The sequence below is a fragment of the Columba livia genome, chromosome 5 (assembly GCF_036013475.1).
Source record: "Columba livia isolate bColLiv1 breed racing homer chromosome 5, bColLiv1.pat.W.v2, whole genome shotgun sequence".
NCBI lineage: Eukaryota > Metazoa > Chordata > Aves > Columbiformes > Columbidae > Columba > Columba livia.
This window is the reverse complement of record NC_088606.1, coordinates 42471906-42495744: the sequence shown is the minus strand read 5'-3', so window position 1 is coordinate 42495744 and position 23839 is coordinate 42471906. Positions and strand designations below refer to the sequence as shown.

The 23839-nt window shown below is 51.1% G+C and overlaps 2 protein-coding genes across 4 annotated transcripts in view; both read right to left on the bottom strand.

The window, feature by feature from the left end:
- The window catches only part of DGKZ (diacylglycerol kinase zeta), a 52489-nt gene extending 49013 nt beyond the window's left edge, over positions 1-3476 (bottom strand). The window contains exon 1 of one of the 2 annotated variants that reach the window (XM_065064675.1): positions 3124-3476. In XM_065064675.1, coding sequence (XP_064920747.1) covers positions 3124-3362 — 239 coding nt within the window. In that variant the 5' untranslated portion in view covers positions 3363-3476. The remainder of the gene's footprint in view (positions 1-3123) is intronic. The other variant, XM_065064676.1, reaches the window with a different exon arrangement.
- Positions 3477-8705: 5229 nt separating this feature from the next.
- CREB3L1 (cAMP responsive element binding protein 3 like 1) overlaps positions 8706-23839 on the bottom strand; it is a 47229-nt gene continuing 32095 nt past the window's right edge. Inside the window, exons 4-12 of one of the 2 annotated variants that reach the window (XM_065064670.1) lie at positions 23366-23444; positions 22265-22422; positions 21502-21651; positions 20650-20708; positions 18669-18737; positions 16223-16322; positions 12099-12219; positions 11382-11628; positions 8706-10980 (exon numbers count right to left, since the gene is read on the bottom strand). In XM_065064670.1, coding sequence (XP_064920742.1) covers positions 10944-10980; positions 11382-11628; positions 12099-12219; positions 16223-16322; positions 18669-18737; positions 20650-20708; positions 21502-21651; positions 22265-22422; positions 23366-23444 — 1020 coding nt within the window. In that variant the 3' untranslated portion in view covers positions 8706-10943. Of the gene's footprint in view, positions 10981-11381; positions 11629-12098; positions 12220-16222; positions 16323-18668; positions 18738-20649; positions 20709-21501; positions 21652-22264; positions 22426-23365; positions 23445-23839 lie in introns of both variants that reach the window. The other variant, XM_065064669.1, reaches the window with a different exon arrangement.

The window sequence follows — 23839 nt, the reverse complement described above, 5'->3', positions numbered from 1 at the left end:
GCACAGCTCCCCAGTCCCACCAGGGAAGCTGCAGGGTGCTGTTGCAGCCAGCCAGCGCCTGTCCCAGCCCTCCCTGGCTCCAGGTCACAGGGTTTTTACCTAGAGCAAAGTTCCTCCTGCCTCTAACTCACCATATTGCTACTGGAGCTGCCCCACTTGGGGCTTCGGGAGACACCCGGAGCTAGCAGGAGCTGACTTTGGACTCCCCTTGGCCCAAGTGACTCTCTGGGAAGTTAGGCATAAACCCTGAGGTCCTTGCTCAGCATTTGCTGCAGTGACAGAGAGCATGGGGCCCTTCTGCCATTGCAGAGGCACCTCACTACTGGGAAAATTGTCCCAGAATGTACAAATCCGGTGCACAAGCCAGCATCATTAATAAGCTTGGCACAAAACTGCTACTCAAAGCCCTAAATATAACCTGAGCACTGAGCTCTCTTCCACCCGCCGAAAGCGCCTCCATACACCATGGCAGCTATTTATGGAAGGAACTTTATTTCCATGGGCTTAATAACATTTCTGCTCATTTCAAAGCCTTTATATAGCAGATCATGCTGGCTGCCCCTTGTGATGACTAATGGGTCCCAGCAGGAACAGGCAGGTTGGCAGCAGGAGCACTGGGGCCTCCAACCTTCACCTGACATTGAGAACACCTGTGATGCCCACAGCCCATGGAGAAGGCCCTCCAAACTCTGTACTGGGGTTTGGTAAGTGCCTCCAGAGCCAGGCAGCACAGTGAGGGGATTCCTGTCAGCCCCTCCCTAGCCCCTGGGGTTCTCATGCTGCAGAAGGGGCACTTGAAGAAAGGTTAGCCCAGCTCTGGGCAACAGCTCTGTCACCCAACATTTGCCTGGCAAACCCATCCCCAGAGAGCGGCCAGACATGAACTTGCACGGGCACAAGCAGATTTCCACATCCAGACACTTTCCTCTCCTGTTTCCCTTTCTCTTTGCTTGCTTGACTGAAACGGAGGGTGGAAAAAGCAGCCCATCCCAAACACCACCTCCTCTCTTGCCGCTGGCCTGCAGGTAGCTGTGGCATCCCCTCCAACCCCACCAGCCTCCTCTCTTCTGCAGAGCCTATGTTAGATGGAGCAAAGCCTCTTGCAACAAGACCCCTTGGGAGGGCTGAGGAGGACAAAGGCGCTTTGCGGAAGGGTGTCCTGGCCTGGAGCGTGTCAGTGGAGCCGCCTGCCCGGGGCGGCCAGGGTAGGACAAGCAGGATGTAAACAAACCCCAGCAACCTTAGACAATTCTGGACCAAATTCAGGCTGATCAAATTAGTTTGCAATATGGTCCCTTCCTCCCTTGGGGAGGCTGGATAATTGCAGCTGGCTAATATGTTTCCAAAATTCACTGTGCACATTTGGAGGAAGATAGTTAAGAGGAGAAAATTCTGCTCTGCTTCTCTGCTTGCACAGTAATCCTTCATCCTCGGTGGTGTCAGGGCACAGACCCTCCCAGCTCTGCCTGGCACCTGCGAGAGCAGCCCTGGGGACAGAATTAGGGCCAGGAGGGCCGTGCATTTCCCCAGCTCATGGTGAGGTGCAGGGATGCAGGGCTGCCTCAAGGACGACTCTGCCACCCCAGCTCCTGCTCGCCACCCACTGCAGGAATAACAAGTGCTGGAGATGAGTCAGCTCCAGGGCCCCTCCTGCTCTGCAGACACTAATATGGTTTCCCATTAGTTCCTATTACTGCAGTATTAGAGAGCAATTTGCTCACAGTTTGCACTGCAGCCCTTGCAAGGGAGCGGAATGGCTGCTGTACACCTGGGAGTATGGCCAGGGGGTGACCAATAGCTCCTGCGAGAAATCTGCCCCCCAGCAGAGCTCTGCAGCCCAGAGTCCCCAAGTCTCAGGCTGGTGGAAGGAGAGCCTGTCCAGCCTCTGCCCACCGTGGCAGCAGGCGTGGCACCAAGATCCTCTGTGATGGTTTTCCACCTGCTTGTGAACTACTTGCCACTTGCTAAGCGTGGCATGATGTGGTGACACTGAGCCCAGGAGAACACAGAGATGTCCCTGGGCCAAGCCAGCTCAGAAGGAAAGTAAGGAGGTGGCTCCTGTGTTCTCCCCTCCACTGGGGCCCAGACTCTTGCAGCAGCCCAGGGTTAGTCCTGCAAGTGCCCACTTTTACTCCAGGCAGGCGCAGGGTCAAAGGATTTCTCCTCATTTACACCTGAGAGCCATTATGAAAACTTTGGGGGCACTAAATGGTAGAAAAGCTTGAACATCAAAAGAAAGTGGAGGGAGGAGGGAGGGAGGAAGGGAGAGAGAGCAGACATTATTCGCTGTGAGAGAAAGAATAGAGCTGAGGTCCTGGAGGTGCTGGCCCAAGAAAGATTTCAACAGTATGGTTAGAGTGGGGAATAGGGGCTCACCCAAGTAATGCCAGGCAGTGGCTCCCATAAGCTCCCTGAGAGCCATGAAAACCACACTTTATCTCCACTGTCTTTGCTTGGCACGGGTGGGTAAGCAGAGTAGTCCTGTCAGAAGAGCCTCACCAAAATCCAGGACAGATACTTCTTTTGTGAGGTGCCCCCAAAGGGCACATTTCCAGCCTAAGCCCCAGTCTTGGCCCTTTCATCTTCGCATCACTGCTCAGTCACCCCAGATGGGATCGAGGTTTCTGGACCTGGGAGTAAAGCAAGGGGACATTTGCCTTGGGTCAGAGGAGGAAGAAGAGAATCAGAGTTCTTAGGGACATGGTTTAGTGCTAGAGTTAGGTTAGTTTATGGTTGGACTCGACAGTCCTGAGGGTCTCTTCCAACTGAAATGATTCTACGATTCTATGATGTTATCAGAAGTCCCTTGTATCCAATGGGCTGAACAGCACTAAGCTGACACTGCAGAGAAAAAGGGAAATCTCCAATCCACAGCCCTGCACCAGAGCTCTTGGGAAGCTGCTGGGCACAGACTGCCTGGACAGGGGCCTGGAGGGCATCACAGCCCTGGGATGGGGCTAACCATTGCCCTTGTCCCTGTGCTCTGGTGGTTTCCGGTGCGAAAGCACCAGTGGCTGCCAGGAAGACCCAACCCTGGCTCATGGGAGGGAGGTGCCCCTGAGACATGGCAGTGCTCTGCCCCAGCCCAGCCCTAGTAGTGCTCAGGGACCCCAGAGCTCCTACCTGTAGGAGACCTGCTTTCTGATGGCCAAGTGCAGGAACTGCTCCTCCACCTCCGCCACTGCCACCGCCCCGCTCATCTCCTCCCAAGCTGGATCCACGTTGCAGACCCTGGAGCATTGTGCTTGCCCAGTACTCTCTGCACCCGCTGCTCCTCCGAGGCTTGCTGTGGCCCCCCTGGCCACCTCGCCATCGCCCTTGGCTGGAGTGAGGTCTCTCCAGCTCCCGGGACCTTCAGCCATGCTCGGTGAGGTGCCTCTCCAGGTGCAAAGTCCCGCTCTGTCTCTGCAAAGCTCTCAGGTAGTTTGGTCGGCCCCACAGGGTCCCAAGGCACGGCTCAGTTTCACTTCCCCAGGGCTGCAGGACAATCTCAGGACGATCTCCGTGAGGCTTCACTACCCAGAGGAGCACGGGCACAGAGAAAAAGCAGCGTCCAACTTTTTGCAGTGGAATTTATTTGCCTCTTGACAGCGGTTTGGTCAGCTCAGACTCTGCAGCTCAGCCTCCCTCTGTCTCCACTGCCCTGCCACGGCAAAGCAGGGGAACAGCTGATGGAAACCCAGAGACTTCAGTGCTGCTTCTCAGATGTGCCGGCACTGCAAGGGCAGTGAGGAGGGAGCGGTAAACGCAGCACTGGCTGGAGTATGGGTCTTAGGAGAGAGTGTGTCCAGAGATGCTCCCAAGAGGCAAAGGAGAGCCCAGGGTGCTTTCTGCAAAGGTCCCCCCAGGGCCAGGCACGTCCCTTGATGTATCCAGCAGCAGCAGCCAAGCAGGAGACACAGGCAGAGGGAGGCAGCAAGGAAGGTGCCTGTGCACCAATCCTGCAGCAGCCCTTAAAAGACAAAGCAGAAAAGAGAGCATGTGTGCGTGGGGAGGGGGGCTGCGGAGGCAGCCTGGTGTCACCTTAGAGACACTCAGAAACTGGCACTTAACCCTTCAGAGGCCAGGGAGGCAGAGTAGGGTGACAACCCAGCCAGCCCTGCCTCCTTGCAGTACAGCTGGCATCTGCCTGCCTGCAAGGGCTGCCCAGGGAGCTGGGTCTCAGCCGCTCATCTTAACCAGATGCGCAGTCAGGTAAAGCCAGGCATCCTGGAAAACTGTATGACAGCAGCCTCACAGAGCAAACTACCTGCTGCTCTGGCCGACTGTCCAACACAGATAAGATCTGTCTGGGGATGGGGTCCCCAGCTTTGGGCAGAGGTACTCAAGGAGAGGTATGGCCATAGCATGGCTTCCCCACTTCCAGCAGGCTTGCTTAGCTCCTTGCCACTCCAGAAGCCACATTATCCCTGCTTTTTATTAATTCAAGGCATTTTTTCTCCAATCCTGGCATCCAGAGGTAGAAAGGGCCTTCTGTCCTCTGCCTACATCTGTCAGGAGAGTTGCCTCACTTGTCTGTCCTGGGCTGGGACTAGACTTTGTGGCCTCAAGCCCAGCTCTGTCCTGCCTCAGCCTTGCCCACCCCAGTGCTGTGGATGCCAGCTGGGGTGAGAAAACCCCAAAAGGCTCCCATATGTGCCTGGATGCTTGTTTTGGACTTGTTCTGCCCCAGATTACCTGCTGGGTACTGGGAAATTTGAGCTTCAGGTCTGTAAGAGCCACCCCCTGCATCAGTTGCCTGTGGCAAGGTCCTACAGTCACATATTACATTGAGAACATGTTGCCAACAACACCCCTAATCCCAGTGTCTTCCCGTGAAGGGCTGGCACGATGAGAGCTGGAATGTGTCCTCAGGATGCTCTGAACGTTTTATCACCTTGGAAGCCATCAGGAGCAGCTCATCCCTCTTGCTAGTGCTCCCCATCACCTCCATGAGGCCCTGTGGCACCTGCAGGGTGCTATGGCAGGGCACGTTTCCATGTCACTCCTGACCCCAACCTGGGAAGCAGCAGGGTCTGGAGAAGGGCTATGCCTTTCCCTGGGAACCACAGCCCACCACGACCTCCAGTTCAAGCTACCAAACCTTTGTCTGGCTCTAAATGTCACGAAGACATGTTCCCCTGGTCCTGTGCCTGCCAGGGAATTTGTGCCTCCCAGGGGCACGGCAGCCCCCAGGCCCCCTCCTCCACATAGTCGTGACTTGCAGAGAGCCCTGCACCGCCCTCCCCGTGTGACTCAGCCCCTCCAGCCCCCACAGGGGTTTTGTTCCCCTTGAAAGCCAGCTGCTGCTGGGTGAGCCCTCCCCTCGGGCAGAGCTGGTGGCCAGGAAGAGCCTTCACCCTCACTTGCTGGGACTGAGACCTGCCCAAGAGCTCACCAGCACTCCCTGCACGGGTGCGTGTCCCTGCCCCGTGTCAGAGCCACCCTCCCCGTGCTGGCCGGACTGCCAGGCAGGGCAGAGCTGAGCTGCTCAGAGGAGCTACAGGAGATGCAGGATGTAGGTCCACTTCCACTCCCAGGAGATTTTAGCAAACATCTGTTTTGTCCCTCATGGTTCAAGGACTCAGTGGCCACCATGCTGAGGAAGAGGATGGCCAGGCTGGGGTGGATGTGAGTTAGAGGCTGGGGAAGCATGGGGTCTGGGCATGGGATGGAGGGGAGGGTTTCCTGGGGGCTGTTTCTCACTGATAGCTGCATCGGTGCCACAGGGAAGGGGTTTCAAGTAGGAAAGTAGAGGCTTATTACTGGAGTAGATCTGCCAAGAACCAGGCACAGTAGAGCCCCCAGGGTGGCAGTGCCCCTGGTCGAGGCAGAGAGAGGGGCAGGACAGTGGGTGCCTTCCCACAGGGGCTGATCCTACACTACAGAAAGCCTCTCTGGGGGAAGGAGCAGACAGCTGAGGTTTTAGCTCCTTTCTACTCATGTGCCAAACTGTACAGCTGTCAAACAGGCAGGGCATCCAGATTTTGTGTGTTTGGAGAAGATATCATGGGATACGTCTGTGTGAGGGGAGGCGAAGGATTGCTCAGGCTTCTGCATCTCTCTGCCCATTTATCTCTGCAGGACATTTCACACGTCTGTCACTAATGGGATCACCCTTCCCTTGAAGGATGCCATCAGAGCTCCCAGAGGACCTGGGAAGATCAGGCAGACACTGACTGGGGACAGCATGGCTGGGCAGTCCTGTCCTCCTGGCACCCAAGGCACCCTTCAGCTGAGCCAGGTCACCTGCTTACCTGCTGCTTACCTGGGGCACAGAGAGGAAAGGAAACCTCCTGTGCCCTGGGTAGGGATTTCCTTCTGTGTGGGCACGTGGGATGGTGCATGGGCATTTTGGTGTTGCCATACAGACCCCATCCTCTCTCTGTAGTCACAGGGAGGGCATGGTCTTTCTAGGAAGTGGCATTTTTAGCAGGTAAAGCTCTGGGAGAGTGCAGTCTCCTTCCCTGGGCACAAGAAGGGGAACCTCCACCCTGCTCACCTATAAGCCCTGTTTCAGACCCTGGGTTAGAAAATCAGCAAGGATTTGTTGAGGCTGAGATGGGCTGGGTCAGGGTCTGGCAAGGTGTCATCACTATTAACAAGCCCTCAGCACCTGGGAGGTGTCAGGAGGTGTGACTGCCCCATTCTCTCCAGAAGGTGTCCAAAAGCCTGGGCTCCTTGTCAGGCAGCAGGACTGAAGCCTCCTGATTCTGTGGTGGACCCATGTGAGAACTGCTAGCACAGTCCCAAACGGTGACAGCAGGAGGGACCACGCTGGACCAAGAGAGCAGGAATGCTCTCCTGAGAGCCCTAATAGCACATGTCCTTCTGTAACAAACCCAATGTACCCGCCACGCTGCTGCCACATGCCGCCAGCGGCTCACCTGGTGAGCCGCAAAAGCCAGTTCTTTTACCTTTTTTTTTGAAGTTGGCCTGGTAACAGAGAACAGCTGGGAATGATTTGTATCTGAAAAATGAAGCACTTGTTCTGTTAGCGTTCTTTTGTTCGAGGCTTGTACGTATTGACAGCGCTCAGGCTTGTTAGAAATGTGACTCAAAATGGACAAAAGCCTGGCTTTGCGTGGTGGAGCTTGGCTGGGGACATTTGGAGCAGACCCAGCCTGAGTGCGGCTGAAGGTGACTTGTGAAGAAGGTGTCCTCTTCCTTTGCTAATTGTCTCTTTCTGCTCCAATTAGTTGCTGTAGCCAAATTGGCAGGTGTGATTGGCTGGCTGTGCTTTGGGAGGCATAGCGGGGATCAAAAGATCCTAATATGCATGTTTTGAGCATTTCAGAGTTACCTGGTAGACTGCAGAATTAGGAGGATTTGTCAAGATGAAGGGAAGTTTGCTCCTGACAGACAGGGTTTCTGCGTACTCTGACTGTTAGAGGAGCCAAAGCCTGAGAAACCATCCTTTTAAGAGGTCCCCTCTTGCACCCCTTTCCCTCGACTTTTTGGAGCATGCACGAAGGGCAGAGGCCAGAATCTCATTGGAAGACAATGCCTGAAGAGCTGGATGATGTTTCACAGGGGTGAGCAAAGCAGGACCCCTTCTCTTGCTCCAGATGTGGTGGGAGTGGGGAGAAGCCCTGTCGCACAGTGGGGAAAGGTGCATCACAGTGATGCAGGGGTAGGAGGCTGCTTTTGGACAAGGTGCCACAGGGAATGCATCAGACCTTCAACTTCACACTAGTTCAGGCCCGGGACACAAAGTACACAGCAAGGTCAGGCATTTCTTCGCATTCATAGGTGTGTATAGGGGAAGGGACCTCTGTGGTGGTCTGTGAAACTTGAGTCAGACTGACCCACTGTGGACGCCATGTCAAACCCCCTGTTGGCATCACAAACCCAGCCGAGAGAGCTCCTCTCTCTGTCAGCCGCTGCCCGATGGCCAGCCCACAGCAGGGTGTGCAGAAGGAGATCTTTGCAAGTCCCAAGCCTCATGTCCTCTTCTTGTGGCAAAACCAAGCCCTGCTGTACCAGCCCAGCCAGAGGCGGGAGACGGAACTGCCTTTTAGCATCTGTGAGAGGGGCTCTGCTTGGGCTGCTGCCCAGCCACGGGGGGCCTGATTGCAAGGAGGAGTTGTTTCAACGGCCAAATTCTAATGGACCCATTTGGAGCTTTCTAGAAAATGAAGACATTTTCTAGACTGTCTGTTACCTTGTGTTTCACTCAAAATCAGGACAAAACCTATCAGTTTTCACAGATGGAAATGGACTGTCAGAGGTGCCAGCTGACAGCCAGTCAGGTCCCAAGTTGTTACCGATCTCAGCGCAGCTGCTCTGCTTTTACAGTTAACTGAAGGATTTAGGTATTCTTTTCAGACGGGATGGGACCAGAGCCACGGTGCTACCAGCAATGTCTTTGTTGTACAGACCCCTGCACAGCCCCTTCATCACAGGAGCTAATTGCACCTCATAAACTTTCTCCCATGATCTTTGTCCTTCCAAGAGGATGATGTTAATGGTATTTTGGAGGGGGAGAAGAAATTGAGGCAGAACAGTTCTGACTTGTTCAGAACTGCAGAAAACATCACAGTGCTGCTGGAAATAAAACATGCAAATTTGCTTCTAGCCCTTGACAACAAGCACAAGGTCCCAGCACTGAACTAATTCTGCATGCAGCCAGGGAACGGGACAGTCGGGGAGCAGGCGGTGAGAAGCTGTGTGTGGGGGCTGATGTGACAACCATGCCCCAATGAAAGGACCCGTCAACGCAGGGCTGATGCTGCATCTTTTTATTTTATTTTTTATTTTGCTTCACTAAGCAAATGCAGAGCAAGTGATAGGAGGAGGGGAAAAGGTGGCTTGTAAACAAAACAAAACAAAAAACAGGAGGGAAGAGGCAGCTGCTGGAGTATAAGAGGAAAGTGAGCTGCTAACAAGAAAGAAGTTCATAGATGCCAAGCCCGCACTAATTCTTAATAAAATACAATACTGAAAATACGATCTGAGAGACTCCAAAATACAATATCTTAAGGGATCGGCAATAATACAAAATAAGGTTCATTATGTACAAACGAGTTCTGCTCTTGGTCTCTGTACAACGGTGGGAGTGGGAGGCATGGGGACATGCTCAGTGGAAGTGCTGGGGTGGAGGAGGGTGTGCTTGGACCCGGCAGTGGTTCTTTGTGCTGGGGTGGAGGCGGACGATGGGGAATGCAGTGGTATCTGATGACCAGGCAGGTTCTGGGTGAACCTTGAGAAGAGCAGAGCTATGCTGAAGGCCGCCTTCTTCCTCAACCTGCTGGCCACACGTGTGGTTGCAGCTGGCTGTGTCTGAATTTGTCCTAAATGGCTTCAGGGGGCAAAACCAGTTTTCAAAAGGCAGAAAAGAGGGATGTGAGGGCCCTTCCCTCACTTCTCCCAGTCCTTGAGCAAGAGCCATCCCATCCTTCCTCTCCAGGGAGACCTCTCCGCTCCCAGCCTGGAGGAGAGGAGAGGCTGGGGCAGTGCACTGTGAGTCCAGGGTGCTTGAAGAGAAACAAGCCAAAGAGGAGCCTGCTATGAGACCTGGCAGAGTGCATGGCAGCTCCCACATACAAATACGGGGCAACCTGCCACATTCCAGGTCTCCGGCATGCGTGTCCCACACTGTTCTTCCACCAAATGGCAGCTGAGGGAACAGAGCAAGGAAACACCTGAGCCTTTCAGCAGGGCTTTTGCTGGGGAGGAAGAAGGGTCAGAAATGGGTGTCTCAGTGCTAAAGAGGATGGCACAGGCTTGAGATGAGGTCATTTTAGCACCAAACTTGGCAAGTCTGGCCTGCAGGGTGGTGTGGCAGGAGTTTGCTACCTTTGATGCCAGCATTTAAAAGGAAGAGGCCTAAAACAGACTCTGGTGACCCTGGCCTATTCCAACATGCAGCTTATTTCCTGACAGACGTACATGTCACCAGAGAGGCCAGTATGTCCTCCGTGGCTTTCACAACACTACTGTGGACAAGGAGGATGTGAGGGGAATGGTGGCTATCTGACAGCCCTCTGGTGGGCTGCAGAGTTCTCCTTGATGGTTCCTAGAAAGATACCACTTGGCATGAAGCAGAATTAGGGATGGAGAGCAGGTTATAGGAGTGGGTTTTTCTTGCCCAGTCTCAAAGGGGAATGGAAAGTGAGAAGGCCACTGGCCTGGTTAGCACTGCACTGTAGGGCCCAAGCTGGGAACAGAAAGGGAAAGATCAACCCTGCCAAAGCAAGGGTGCTGAGAGTGGAGGAAAGTGAGTTGTGGGGGAAAATTGTTCTCTATTTCAGAGCTCTGGTTGCCCAGAAACTGCTGGCTAATTTTTACGGTGGTTTATCTGTCTGGGATCTGTCTCCCCCACTCCGTTTGTGTGCAGATCTTTGCAGATAGTTGGTGTGGAAGTTATGTAGGCATGTCCATCAAGAGAAAACTAGAGCAAGGAAGAACTAGGTTTTCTCTCAATGGAAGCAGAAGTATACTAACAGATGGAGGGGAAGGAATGAGCTCAAACTCTCCAGAGCCATCTCTTTAGCACCAGAATCACCCACTCCTAAGCCCCCCAGGCAGGACAGTAAATCCAGCACTCACTCTCTCTCCTTCAGGTGCATCTGATGTAGTCAAGAGGTACATGTCTGGGGACAACCCCCTTGGTCTGGAGGCTTTGAGGAGTGAGCTGAATAGTTTGGGGGCTTTCCCTGATCTCCCTCCACTCCAAGGTGAGCCCACACCCATAGGGTAGTGCTCATTTAAGCAGGAGGTAAGGCCAGGAGAAGAGGGCGTCTCAGGGCTTCACCAGACATTTATTGCTGGTTCTGGCAGTCCTGCGACTCCCCCCCGAGAGACCAGTACTAACAGAGGGGCACAGGGAAGGGGAGAAGCTGAACCCAAGGCCAGTTTAGGAGTGTCTGAATGCAGTGTCCTCTCCTGCCAAGTCCCCTCAGTTGCTTGGTGAGGAGGGAATCCTGTAATCAGACAGACGAGGCCTTGAGGTCCAGCAGCTGCTACAAGTATTCTGCTGTCTCACTGGAGCTTGCCTCCCTGAGGAAAAGAAAAGACAAGGGATCAGTCAACGTTCATTGCAGCCTCCTATGCAAATTCGTCTCTCTGTATGCCGAGCTGGTTTGCTCTGACCAGGATGGAACCCTTCCCCAGGGCACTGAATGACCAGCAAGCCTGGCATCACCTGAATCACCCAGTCCTCCTCAGCTCTATGCCAGTGGGACACTGCTCTATAGAGTCCTTAACTTTTGCTCTAGAAAACAAACTTGGTCTTATGCTCCCTGCCAGCAATGGCCTTCTCAAGCCACTGCTTTTTAGCTAATTGACTGTCCCAGGCAACTCAGCTGTCCTTAGCTTGCAGCAGAAGGGACATGCCTGCTGTGCCCTCCCAGACACCATACTATGCTTTTAGGCTCGAAGGGTGGCCCCCACCTGCTTACCTCTCATGGAATTGCTCTTTGAGGTGGGCAAGAGTTGGGTCAGTTCGGTTCTGGTCGGGACCCTCCAGCTGGGATTTGCTCAGATACTTGGCTGTCTCATGAGTCCTGGCCAGATGAGGTGTTCCCTCCTCAGGCTGCCCTTTTTCGGCATCCCACCCCTCAGGATGGTCCACGGTTAGGAAGGAGCTATAGCTCTCTTCTAAGGAGCCAGCACCCTCATCATAGAAAAGGAGGCTCCGTGACTGAACTGGAAAAAGGAGAGCATCGCTTAACAATGAGGACAAGGTCTCTTGCGATGGGTATGGATCATGGTGGTGGTTTCAGCACTTGCTCACCCAGCTATAGCCCTGTCCATGTGCAACTGTGCAGGAGGCCTCCTCTGCAGGATACCCACCACCCCCCAGCTTCAAAGGCAAATGCCCCCCTGGACACACAGCCTCTTCAGAAGGCAATCAATCTGCCTCGGGACTTTTCCCTCATGTTCCTTCCTTTGACACTTGTCGTGTTTTCAGACAAGAGTTAGCAGAGAACAAGAGGCCAAATAAGATGCTGTTATCAGCATTTGTACCAGTGACAGGCCAGGAATCTCCCCTCACCAGAGCCCCAGCATATGGCGTAGGCACTAAGGGGGAGAACACTATTCCTGAACTGGGAATGTCAAGAGAAGAGCTAGAAATGGTTTGACAGGGTGAAACAGAACAACTGTGTTAGACTCACTTTTACTAGTTGTGTAAATGTCTGGTGCTGGTGTTGCTTTCACTGTCTGTGATGCTGAAGAGAACTCAGGGAGACAGGGCATTAGGGATCCCAGGATCAGAACGAAGCAGAGTGCCAGCACCTAGACAGGAGATCAGCACAGAGTTAGTGTCACTAGCCATGAGGGAATACTCTCCCCACAGCACACAAACATGAGGCTGTGTGACAGCATGTGGTCAGACTGACAACTGGGTCACTGTGGTTCCCTAGGGAGGGAAAGGACTTGCTCTGCTAATCTCTGCTGCAGATCTAAGAAGGGAAGTCAGAAGCTTCCTCATGTTGTTTTATTTTAAGTATTTCTGGTTCAATGGAAACAGCTTGCCCATCCAGTTGATAGAATAGTTGATGGTGGAAGGCACAGCTGGTGAAGAAGTTGAGAAAGAGGAAGACTCAACAGAAGGGATGATCTCTGTCTTGACAAAAGGGAATATGACCATTGGCTAAGCAGGAGCTGCAGTGGGCTGTAAGAAAACAAGCTCACTGGGAGAAATCTGGGAGGTACCACAGCACATAGCAAAGTGAAGCTACTGTCCATGAGAGGACAGAAATGACAGCAGAACCTGCAGCCACCTCATACCTGATAGCAAGGATGGAGAGTCCAAGGAAAGGGTTAAATTTGTGCTTGACATGCATGCATGCAGCACCAGGTGTTGGTGCCTTCTGCTGTCAAGCAGAGCAGTCAGAGCTACTGGGCAGTGATAAAAAGAAAGAGGCAGATGAAATCCCCCTCCAGTAGGTCTGCACCTGTCTGTAAATCCTGCCATAATAATAAAGCTTCTGAGTGAGATGCCAGGGTTCACTGTAAGGCACTCTATAGAGTTTAGGGAACTACCAGTACAGAGCAAGAGGGGACACATGGGAAAAGACACAGAGCCAAATCCTTATTACTTGAATACTCATGTGCCATGGGTGGTACATAACTAGGTGCTGTCAGCTCAGTGCTCAGACTGAGCTCAAAGAGGCAATTTGTTAGTGATTTCTGCCACCTGTGTATGAACTAGTGAAGTCTGACCTGTGGGGACAGCTAGCTGGACTGCTTTTCGGAACAGCCACTTATTTCAGAATAGCCATGCCTAAGTAACACACAGAAGCTGGTACATTAAGATAATTTTGACCACCAGTGGATTGCGGAAGATGTGGAAGGTCAAATAATAACACAGGGATACCCTAGTATGTAAAGAGGGATTGTCTAGACTCTTCATGGCTGGTTTTAAAGTAAGGAAATTAAAGCTGGACAGCATAGACACTGTCTAAGCATATCATATCAGGCACACAAGGCATTTAGAACCCTTATTCCACAAAAAACAGGGGGATAAAAATTCTGAATAGATGCTGCTTAGAATTATCACAAGCAAACACACAACATCCAGGAAGTGGAGCCAGCCCTGTGAAGCCTGTTCTTCTCTTCTAAAACAAAACAGGCTTTATGGGCTGGGAAAGAGCAGTATACTTAACATCTTGCTTTAACACAGCTTTCATCTGGGGCTTTGCAAACCAGCATTGTTTTTATGCTGTTTCGTTTCAGGTTAACTCTGACTGATGCTCTGATTTGGTTCCAGTTCAAATACTATAACACTTCATAACGATAACTCTTGGTTTGACTCTGAGTACTGTTAATCTCACACCTTTTGACCATCTCACCATTTTGACCTCTTAAAAAGCAAGGGAAACTAAGCCAGAGGAAAGGTGGATGCAAAATTAATCAAAAAACTATGTCCTCAGAGTGTAGTTATCAAATGGTTCACTGTCAAACTGGGAGGAAGTAGCAGATGGAGCAGCAGAGCCATCCATTATGGCTCTGGCAAGATTCAACATTTTTAAGCTTGACTTGGATGATGGACTGTATCAAATCTGCAGATGGGAGAGATGACAAGCAGACTGGCTTTTGGTCATGATTCAAATTCAGAATGATCTTGAACATGGGGAGAAGTGGTCCAAGAGAACAGCAGGTAGATCCATACAGACAAATGCCGAGACCCGCTGAGACCTGCGAAGTGGCAGGACTGATTAACAGAGAAAACATGTCAGAGATTACGTGGCCAGGCATCTGTTCTACAGAAGAGGATCTGGTAGTTAAAATGGAGCACAAGGTGGCACAAGTCGGTATTACCTTGCAAAGGGCAAATCTCAGCCTGGGCAGTATTACCAGGCTTTCTGGCTGGCTTTGTACTGGCCTTCAGGTGGAACACTGTGTCCAGCTTTGAGCCCCATGCTTCCAAAATGATGCAGGGCAATCAGAGAAAATCTGGACAAGAGCTCTGGGAACAAGCAGTGATCCAGTAACTCAGACTGAAGAAATTTTGGTGATTTAGCAGAGCAGACTGAAGGGAGTTGCTCAAAACCAATAGTTTTCAATATGTAAAATGCAGCTGCACAAAGGGAGGGTAAACTGATCTTGCTTACAGTGGGCAGAAGAAGCTGTAATGGGCTTAAGCTGTTGCAAGGAAGATTGAGATGAGATAGCGAGAGAGCCTTATCTGGGAAAGATAACAAAACTCTGGAATGGTTTGCCTGAGGAGGCTGAGGACTGCTTATCACTGGAGGCCTTCAAGAGCCAGATGGACAAATATCCAGCAGGAATGACACAGGGCTAAAGAAGAAGGGTATTCTGCTCCACTCCCATCCTGCAAGGCATGATGATTCTACATGTCTGTCATGATAAGGAGTACTATATTTGTAAATGGAAAATGGGAACTTGGACGCCTATGAGAGGAACTGGCCCAAGATAGAAAAGCAAATTACAAATTCTTGAAATGCTTCAAAGCTCGGAAGCCTGAGAGAGTTGGTGTGTGGGCCAGGATGCTGCGGAATGAAGGGAGCAGCAAGGAGAGACAAGGCATTGATGGAAAGTTAAATTAGGTATTTTATCAGCCTATAACACAGGGGATGTTCGAAAGGTACCTCTCCTGGACTTGCTCATTCCAAGTAGTAGTGATGAAGAATTGCTGGAACCAGAGGTGCTCTGATGAGCTGCTGTGTTAAGGAGCAATGAGTCACTGGGCCCAGCTAAGTCACACCCAAAAATGTGGAAAGAATTTGGGAATGAAACCACAGAGCAGCCAACAGAAAAGATGGTCAGTCATTAAAATCTGGTCCGACACAGGGGCAGCAAAGTGTAGCAAAAGTTTGAGCAGATTTTGAAAGGAGAAAGTGCTGGGAATTACAGAGCAGGGGCTCTGGAACCAAGGAAACTGACTGAACCAAGAGCGAAAAACAACCCCTCGGGTCACTGAGGGTGCTGAGAAAGTGGGGCAAGCACCTCACCATCTGTTTGTATTTCATGACTGTTAGCGGTATGGAAGTGATAACTAGATATAGATAACTAACTTTGACAAGCAGCTACTATGACAAACCTGCAAAGACATCACAGGGTTGAAGATTATATCTTTATCATGGATCAGAAACTCTCCCCCTGACAAAAACTGAGATGAAGAACGAGCAATTGATTTATTTATGACCACACACTGACATGCCCCAAAGCTCCATAGTGAAGCCAATATTGCTTAACCATGATCCTCCACTATGGGAAAAAAGAGGCAAATGGGGATTACCAGAACCAACAGACAACCCTGAATCATTTTGGTTAATCAAGGGGCAAATGAAGAGAATTCCAGCTGGATTTAACAAAGCCTGATGTGCAGGCATAGCAAGAACAGATGCCATTTCTTGCTGATAAACACACGGTAATGCCCACTGGGAGGAATACTTGAACTGTTTCCCCACCTTGCTGAGTTAAACATTAAGCACTACCAACTCAGCAAAAGAAAACTCTACCCATTATGATGGAAGTTCATTGAAGATTTTTGCTGAATGGCAAATTACTAATGAAAAGCAAACAAAGTGCTGGTTTGCCCAAAGAACAGACAGTTAAAATGCAGGGATTATTCTAACACTGTTGCATAAACAATGAACATTACCAATGTATGTATGACACATGGCCCAGTTCTGGTAACTCCAACAGAAAAGGAGAGAGCCGATGTCACTGGCAACAGACCCAAGCAGCGGGGAAGAGGGCAGACACAGGCGATGGACAAAACTGTCTGGGGAAGCTTGGCCAATAATGAAGATGGAAATGAAGCTCATACCATTAGGCAGGTCCCAGTCTGCGTGGAAGCCATTTTGTAAGGTCTGGAGACTTTCCCAGCTACCAGAGCCTGCAGCTTCTGTAACTGCTGGAGCAGAGTCCTGGGATAGGAAACAACCCAAATCGAAAGTTGGTAGGGAGGTAACAGTCAGTAAGTGATGCAGGAACACCACTACCCTCTTCATATTTTATTCTGATTTTCCCTTCTTATGAAAACAAGCATTTCCCCCTTGCTATGTCTTGCCCAAGTTTTCTGAACAAACAGGTTTGGGAACTAAGAAACAAAAAAGGGTGAGTTTGGGATATAAAGTGTGCAGGAACTGCAGGAGGAATGTCCCAAGGTTGAGGTAACTCCCTCCATCTCCTCACCAGTAGATCCACTACAACCTTCACTACAACTACCTACCCATTATAAATGTGCAATTCATTTAAGATTCCTGGGTGCCTCAAAGCCCAACCAGTCATCTTCCAGGGAAATGAAGAGGCAGGCTATCACGAAAACCAAGCTCTGGGATGGAGGCTGAACTTGGTAGTCAGGCCAGACCTTGAGCACAGGCCTGGAGACACATGCTCTGCAGCTTGACCTCTGCCCCAAACCATATGGTGGAGAGAGAAATAAAAAACAGTTTTGATCCCCTCCAGCTTCTTCAGTTTTGGCAAACTCTGCAAAGGGATGTGGGCAAAGCCAAATCTTGAGTTCAGCAATTAGTTCATTCTCTGGCTGTCCTGGCTGGAACATGCACTAAGGTCTCTCTGCCCCATTTAACTGAACACGGGCATCGACACATATGAACACAGAACAGTGGTAGGTGTGTTCCTAAGAGCCACTGAACCCTTCACTGGCTGGCAAAGAAACCTGGGATGATGGAGACTACAGAGCACACAGTTCCCAAGCGCAGCAAATGACTGAAATGCAGACTACTGAGTGTTTCCCCCTGGGAGCACTGACTGTTTTACACAAATATGTTTGAGCTTTTATAAAATGCCAGTCCTGGAGCCAGGAGATTGCAGGAGAATCCCAGCTTTATCTCTTTCCAAATCCTCTTGTGCTCCTTGTACATGTGGAGAGAAGCAGAGTGTCCTACTGGTAGTGCTCAAAAACCAAACCGAATTAGAAAGAACACAATGTGTACTTTGAAAAAAAAAAAAATAATAAAAAAAATCTCCTGGCTTTTAGGCCAGTCTCTTGAATTTGCAGGGTGAGGCTCATGCTTTTTCAGCAGCAGGGTCTGCCTGTGCTCCCAAAGAGGCTGGGCAGCAGGCTGTGCCCCATGCGTGAAGGCAGCTGGGCAGCCCTGTTTCCGGCTGATGGGAGGCTCCGGCGACCCGCACACCTCAGCCAGACTGTGCCTCACAGTCCCTGCTCCCAGCACCAGTGGCTGTCCTGGAAGCTGGGACCACAGCACTCATGTCATGGATGGGAGGAAGGAGCGTGGCAGAGTCTCAAGGAGTACTCCATGACCTGTACTGGCAGCAGAGGGGCAGGGTGGGGGACTGTCTCTCTGGCTGCAGTTCTCCAGTTCAAGCTGGGGGTGATAAAGATGGGGCTATAGAAATGAGCTTCCCCCTCACCAGCCCTGCAGCTGACCCTGCCCTTGCTCACACCTATTGCACCCAGTAAGAGGGAACAGAGCTGGGTCCCCCTCCAAGCGCCTGCTGCCCATCCCCACTGCAGGGGTGGGAGTCTTCGTTATTTGCTTCCAAGGAAGCAAATTCCTCTGGTGACCAGTCAGACAGCTCTGTGCATTAAGAGCACAAGTGCTCACCAGACTCTAGGGTGAGGGAGCCAGGGGCCTGCTTTGGGGATGTGGGAGCAGCTTGCTTCTTTCAGGTGAGAAGCAGCAGCAGTAGATGGGAGATCCTTCAGGCTTGCTTTGCAAGGGGAAGAAGCAGAGCAAGGGCTGGGGTACCACATGCACTGGGAGTTGCCCTGGATTTGGTGGGAGCTGGGATCTCTGCTTTTACCAGAGGAATGGGCTTTCCCTGTATTCACCAAGTCGGTTCAGCTCTTTCTCAAGAGAAACCTGAAACAGCCACACTATGCCCAGGGCCCTGGATTCCTCCAAAGAGGCCAAGAATAGAAACAATGGGTCTGAGAGGCTGGTGTGAGAAGCCTCCCTTGATGCAGCTACCCTAGAAACAGCCAGAGGCCTGGAGGGCAATGAGGAGGGCAGTATGAGCCCAAAGGGCTGCAAGGAGAATGAGGATGAGGTATAAGAAACTCCTTTCCTCCCTCCCTCTGCTTGCTGCCGTGCAGCCTGGCTGTCCCAACACAAACATTCCAGGCTCACTAACCAAACCCAGCTGCCTCACTGCTGCCATGGGCTGAAAACCAGCGCCTGTCCTGCCAGGAGCTGGGAGAGCCTGCTGTTCTCTTCTCACTACCCTGGCATCCCTTCCTGTGCACCCCACCCTACTCACACCAGGTCAGGTCTAGCCCCTCTTACCTGTTTGCGTTTTCTAAGGTCTCCACTTTTTTCCAGAGTTCATTGTTTTCTGTTGTGTATGTCTCAACCCTGTGGTAATAAAACCCATAGCCAGTTAGTTACAAAGGCCAGACAGATGAAGAAAATGTAGTTCTTTCCTCTCTTGGGGTGTGGAGGCTCAGTGGTCTCATCCATCATCTACAGATATGTTACTGGAGGCAGATGTTCCTGACCTGTCTGGCTGCAGCCAGCCCTGATGGACCAGTGATAAGACTGCAGGTGGACAGTTACGCGTGACAGTTCCCAGTTCGGCTTTCCTGAGGGCTGGGAAAGCCAGTAGCACCCAGTTACAGGCAGCTCAAGTCAGGACAGACCCAAAGTTATGCAGGCACTTCTATCACTTCCAAACTCCCTTAAGGAGCATGGAAAAGGAACAAGGGGACAAATTCAAACCTCTCCCACTCAGGCTGAGAACGTGTCCTGGCTGTGCGCCTTGCGCATGAAAACCAGGCAGTTCTATGCAAATGCTGGGCCAGCTCCGACTGCAGGCACTTGAGGGCAGCAGAGGACCGGCAGGCTCCGTCCCTCCGCTTCGGAAGGGAAAGCGGTGAGGCTGCAGCTGGGACGGTGGAAGGGGGATGTCTCCAGGCGCGGAGGAAGGCAGGCCAGGGATACTGCGTGATCCCGCCGGAGGTTTGCAGCGCAGTCTCCGAACCTGGCGTTCCGTGTAAAAACTGGGCTTGCAGCAAAGGTGTCAAAGTGAATGGTCAAGGGCCCAAGTACAGGTTTTGACAAAGCAGCTCTTACAGAAAACCAAGTTAACAAAAGACTTGTTGCATTAAGAAAAAAAAAATTAAAAAAAATCAATGAATGCTGCTTTTGGTTCACATTTAAATCTGGCATTGTTTGAAAGCCATCTGTCACAGCAATGCACTAGCGTAACAAACCACTGAGTACATACAGGCACCACAGCCACAGCTGGGGAAGAGGTCCCAGCACAGAAAGCCCTGGACCTGTCACTTGAGCAAGGTCAGCCCCAGCTTGAAGGATCTGGGTGTCAATGTGGGACACTAGCTGGAGATGATGGGCTCTGATGACCGGACACACACGTGCACGCCAAGGTACTTTGTACAGAAGGGCATGAGAACTTGAAGGGGACTTGAGTCATCTGTACACTCAGAGAAGATAAACAAATAATATCACGGAGAAAAGTTAATTAAAGTTAGGTTTGGGGGTTGGGTTTTTTCCATTTTGCTGATCTCGGGTAGTGTTAATAACAGGGAATAAGAAAACAGAAAGAATAAGAAACAGAAATGTGAATTTGCACCTGGATCCCAGCACTCTTTTTTTGCCTGGGAATGCCCATTAGGGGCTGCTAGTACAAAAGGGATCACAGGATCAAGCCCTCAAGAGTTATTTTCTACCCTGTCAGCGTCATGTGATATCACCTTAGGCTTATGCCTGACATACATGCAGGACCTCAAGATCGCAAGGAGAAAAACAAAGCTCATGTAGGGAATGGTGGAAAGGGAGGGAGTGTGGGGAATAACAGTAGTGCCGAGTTTTTCTTGCTATCAAATGCTTGTGTGCTCTCCCTCATGGGAAGAGAGGAGGAAAAGCTGTGGTCAGTGCTCTCAGAAGGCCAGCTGCTTATGGGACAGACAAAATAGAAGCAACTTCTAGTGGGGAAACATGACTCTTACCCAAAATCCCACCTTGTTAGCAGCCAAAAATGGCCTGTGTTCTGCAAGGGGCAAGCCAAACTAAGCAGTTGGAAACACAAGGTTTCTAGAGCAATATTCTGCAAGAGGATTTCTAGAAGGGTCGGGAGTAGGGACAGAATCCCAAACTGTAGGGCAGGATCCCAAACCAAACTTGTGCGCAGCCAGCCTTGCAAGGAATCATACTCTTAGAGCAATTCAGAGACAAAAGCACTAGAAAGGGGGGATGTATATGGACAGGGCTCCTTTTCCAAAGATAAGACTGAGAAGAAGAAACTTACTTTTTCTCAAGACACTCCACATATTCTTTCTTCTTCCTGCGGCTTTCCTGAGCAGAGATCTGTGAGGGGGGCAGCCATCAGAGAGGAGTCAGTGTCATAAGCCTCTAGGCATTTCTTTGTGGCTCCCTCATCTTCTCGATTCCCTGAACACACAGCACCCTAAAGGTAAATGGGGAAGCTGCCTTCCAGTCAGCCATTCCTACTGGTCTCCAAGCCCAAACTGGGAGGGATGGGTGCTGTAGGTTTGCAGCCTTCTTTGGCCTGTAGCCTACAACCATTTGTTGCAGTATGCCTGACCCCCTCGCTGCTGAGAGCATCTTCAGAGTTGCTTTGAACTCCTCTGACTCACGTGGGGATGTGCTGTGGCCATCTGGGCAGATTCAGCCCCAGGCCACTTCTGAGTCACCGGGTGACTAATTCAGGGTCTCATAATTTGTCCCACGGGATGCTTTCTAATCAGTCGAAAGTCTCACAGCCTCTGCCTGGCTAATGGGCTCTGTGCCTCACCTGTTCTGCACCATGCAGTGGTGCTTGTTTCCCACAACAAGATCTGACCAGGCTAGTTTGTCTGATCTGTGATGCCTTAGCTTGTGGGCCCCATCTCAGGGCCACACACTCCCAGGAGCTGATCTGGAAGCCACACTCTCCAGACACAGCTACATGCACAGCATGAATGCAGAGATGCTCCATGGCACGTTTTCTGTGGGCTGGGAGGCTCGTGCCAGTGCACCAAAGGCAGGATCCCACCTTTTCTAAGCTGCACTGCACGTAAGGTGACGGTAGCTATAGCAATGGTCAGCTGAGGATTCTCTGTAATCATGGGAACTGCATGGTTACGTTTTTTGTAGTCACCTTGTTCTTGATTTTCCTCCTGACCCTCTTCAGTGCTTTCTCCTCTGCTTTCGTGAGGGGCAGCTTGGTAGGAATGGGGTAGCCCTCAGCAATCAAGGTGCGTTTCTCCTCTTCAGTCAAGAGCAGCGGGCCAGAGGTCCCTTGTAACTTCTGAAACACACAGAGAGCAGCTATTAGCATCAGCAAGGAGTCCTGTCCCCAGTGGCCCTCCTTAAAGCCTTGCAGAGCAGCTAGGGGCTCAGAACAAATAGCTGCAGGACAGTGCTCTTTCCTGCTCTCAGCCTGATCCTGGGGGCACATCTCAGCAGCTGCCTTCCTTATTTACTTCGGAGGGCATCTGCTCCTTCATGGTTAGGCTGGCTACACACTTGCATTGCAGGACCCTGCCAAAGAACTTTTGGGTGATGATTAAAATACAGTCTGGTTATGGGAAGTCTTAGTTACTCCTTTCTTCCATTAACCTCCTCAGAAAGTCCTCCAGTGCACAGGCCATTTCCCAAAGTATGGGGTGAAAGACAGCACTTGCTAAAACAAGGTAGCTCCTGATAGGCATTGTACAAGACTCATTGCACCTCTCGGCCCTCCTGTGAGCACCATGCTGTCCCCACACCCACACCCAAGGACATCCCATTGCCTTGCCAGAGCATTTCAGCTTGGAGACTTTAACAAGGCCAGGATCCCCCACATGAGCCTCAGAAAGCCTCCAGGCCCCTCTGAGCACCAAGAAGTCCTGTGTCCCAGTGATGTCCTGCTGCTTCCTTACATGTGGTGCTGTCAGGAGAGGTGAGGAGGAGATGGCAGTAGAAGAGCGAGCAGCAGGTCGCGCTGGGCTGGATGGAGGCAGGGATCGGGGGCTCTGAGATCCATCACTGTCACTGCCATGGCTGCTGGGTGGAGTTGGAGGCATTTGCACCAGGTCATCTACTGAGAAATAAGGAGATCAAGTCAATGGCTCTTGCGTCAGCTTGTTGGTACAGGCATAGGGCCCAACATAGAAAGGCATTGCCATAACACAGGATTGAAAGGAGAGGGTGTTGAGTCTCACAAGATGGAGTGGGTCTGATAACAAGGCTGGATTGAGCACTGCCCATGACAGAGATGAAGATGACCTCAAATGTGCTAAACTAGGAACTGCAGGAGTCAGAGAGCTTGCAGGGCCTTTGCCAAGACACTGAAGGTATTTATAAAGCAGTATAGTACTCTGGTGTCAACCAAAAAGGAGTATAAAACCTGTGATGTTTTGCTCCATAGCCTGGTCACAAGTACAGGAAGATCTCTAAGAGAAGAGCTCTTCCAAATGCACCGCAGGGCTCACACATTTGCCAGCACACTTGATCCAAAGGGGCTCTGGTCACTTGGTTGCCAAGCACTTGAAAACTGTCCCCACTTTGTACTAGAGAGCCCTAGGGGCCGTAATGGAGGTGGGAATATGCCTTAGGAATGTCCCTCTGCAGCAGTGGGAGTTCTTATAGTGCTTTCATTTGTGCATCGGCAGATTTTCAGATGCTTGGGTTTCTTTCAAATTAAACTGGATCCCGAATTTCCTGACTTTCGGATGGTTGTTTTTGGATAACACTACAGTCCCTCAGAGGATTTTAAAGGCACTTTTGCATATTTCCAACTCTGAAGTAGCCTGTTTTGCCTAGGAGTCCCTGTCTGAACAATTCTGTGTGTGGCTGCTGGTCCAGACACTGATCACAGTTGGAAGAGTGCAGTACTCACTCCTCTGTCTGTGCTCCAGTGCTACCTTGTATGCATGGCTCTGCTCTCAGGTGTTGTCTTTCCTCCCTGTGTATAGTAATGATCTATACTCAAATTATATAATAGAGGGATGCAAGTCGACCAGCAAATTATTTCTTCTTACCTGTAGGTACATTTAGAAACTGGTTCACCTCTTTGGGTTCAGCTTTGATCACAGGTGTTGGAGTAATTTCTACGGGAGTCTGTGGAAAAGAAGCAGAAAGAGCTCTTAGGTACTGCCACCTCCCCTGCCCAGAGGGCTCCCATGCATCCTGCTCATAGCTGCTGCTCCCCTGCTCTCTGTACTGCCTCATCTCACAGCTCTGCCCCAAAGCAGCCTCTCACCACACAGAACAGAAACCGAGACTACAAAGATAAGCCCCCCTGTGTGACTGGGCACACAGAGTGCAAACGTGTTTGCAGAGGAAGAAGCAGTGGCAGATAGATATGCTGCCAAGTAGTGCACTGAGAACCTCCAAAAGGGAGATGATTTCTATCCTTAGTGATTCTTCCCTTGCTAGACCCAGACAGTGCAATCTAAACCAACCTCTACATTACCATGGGAAGTCTCTCTTTGATCTGCCTGCATTAGAAATGG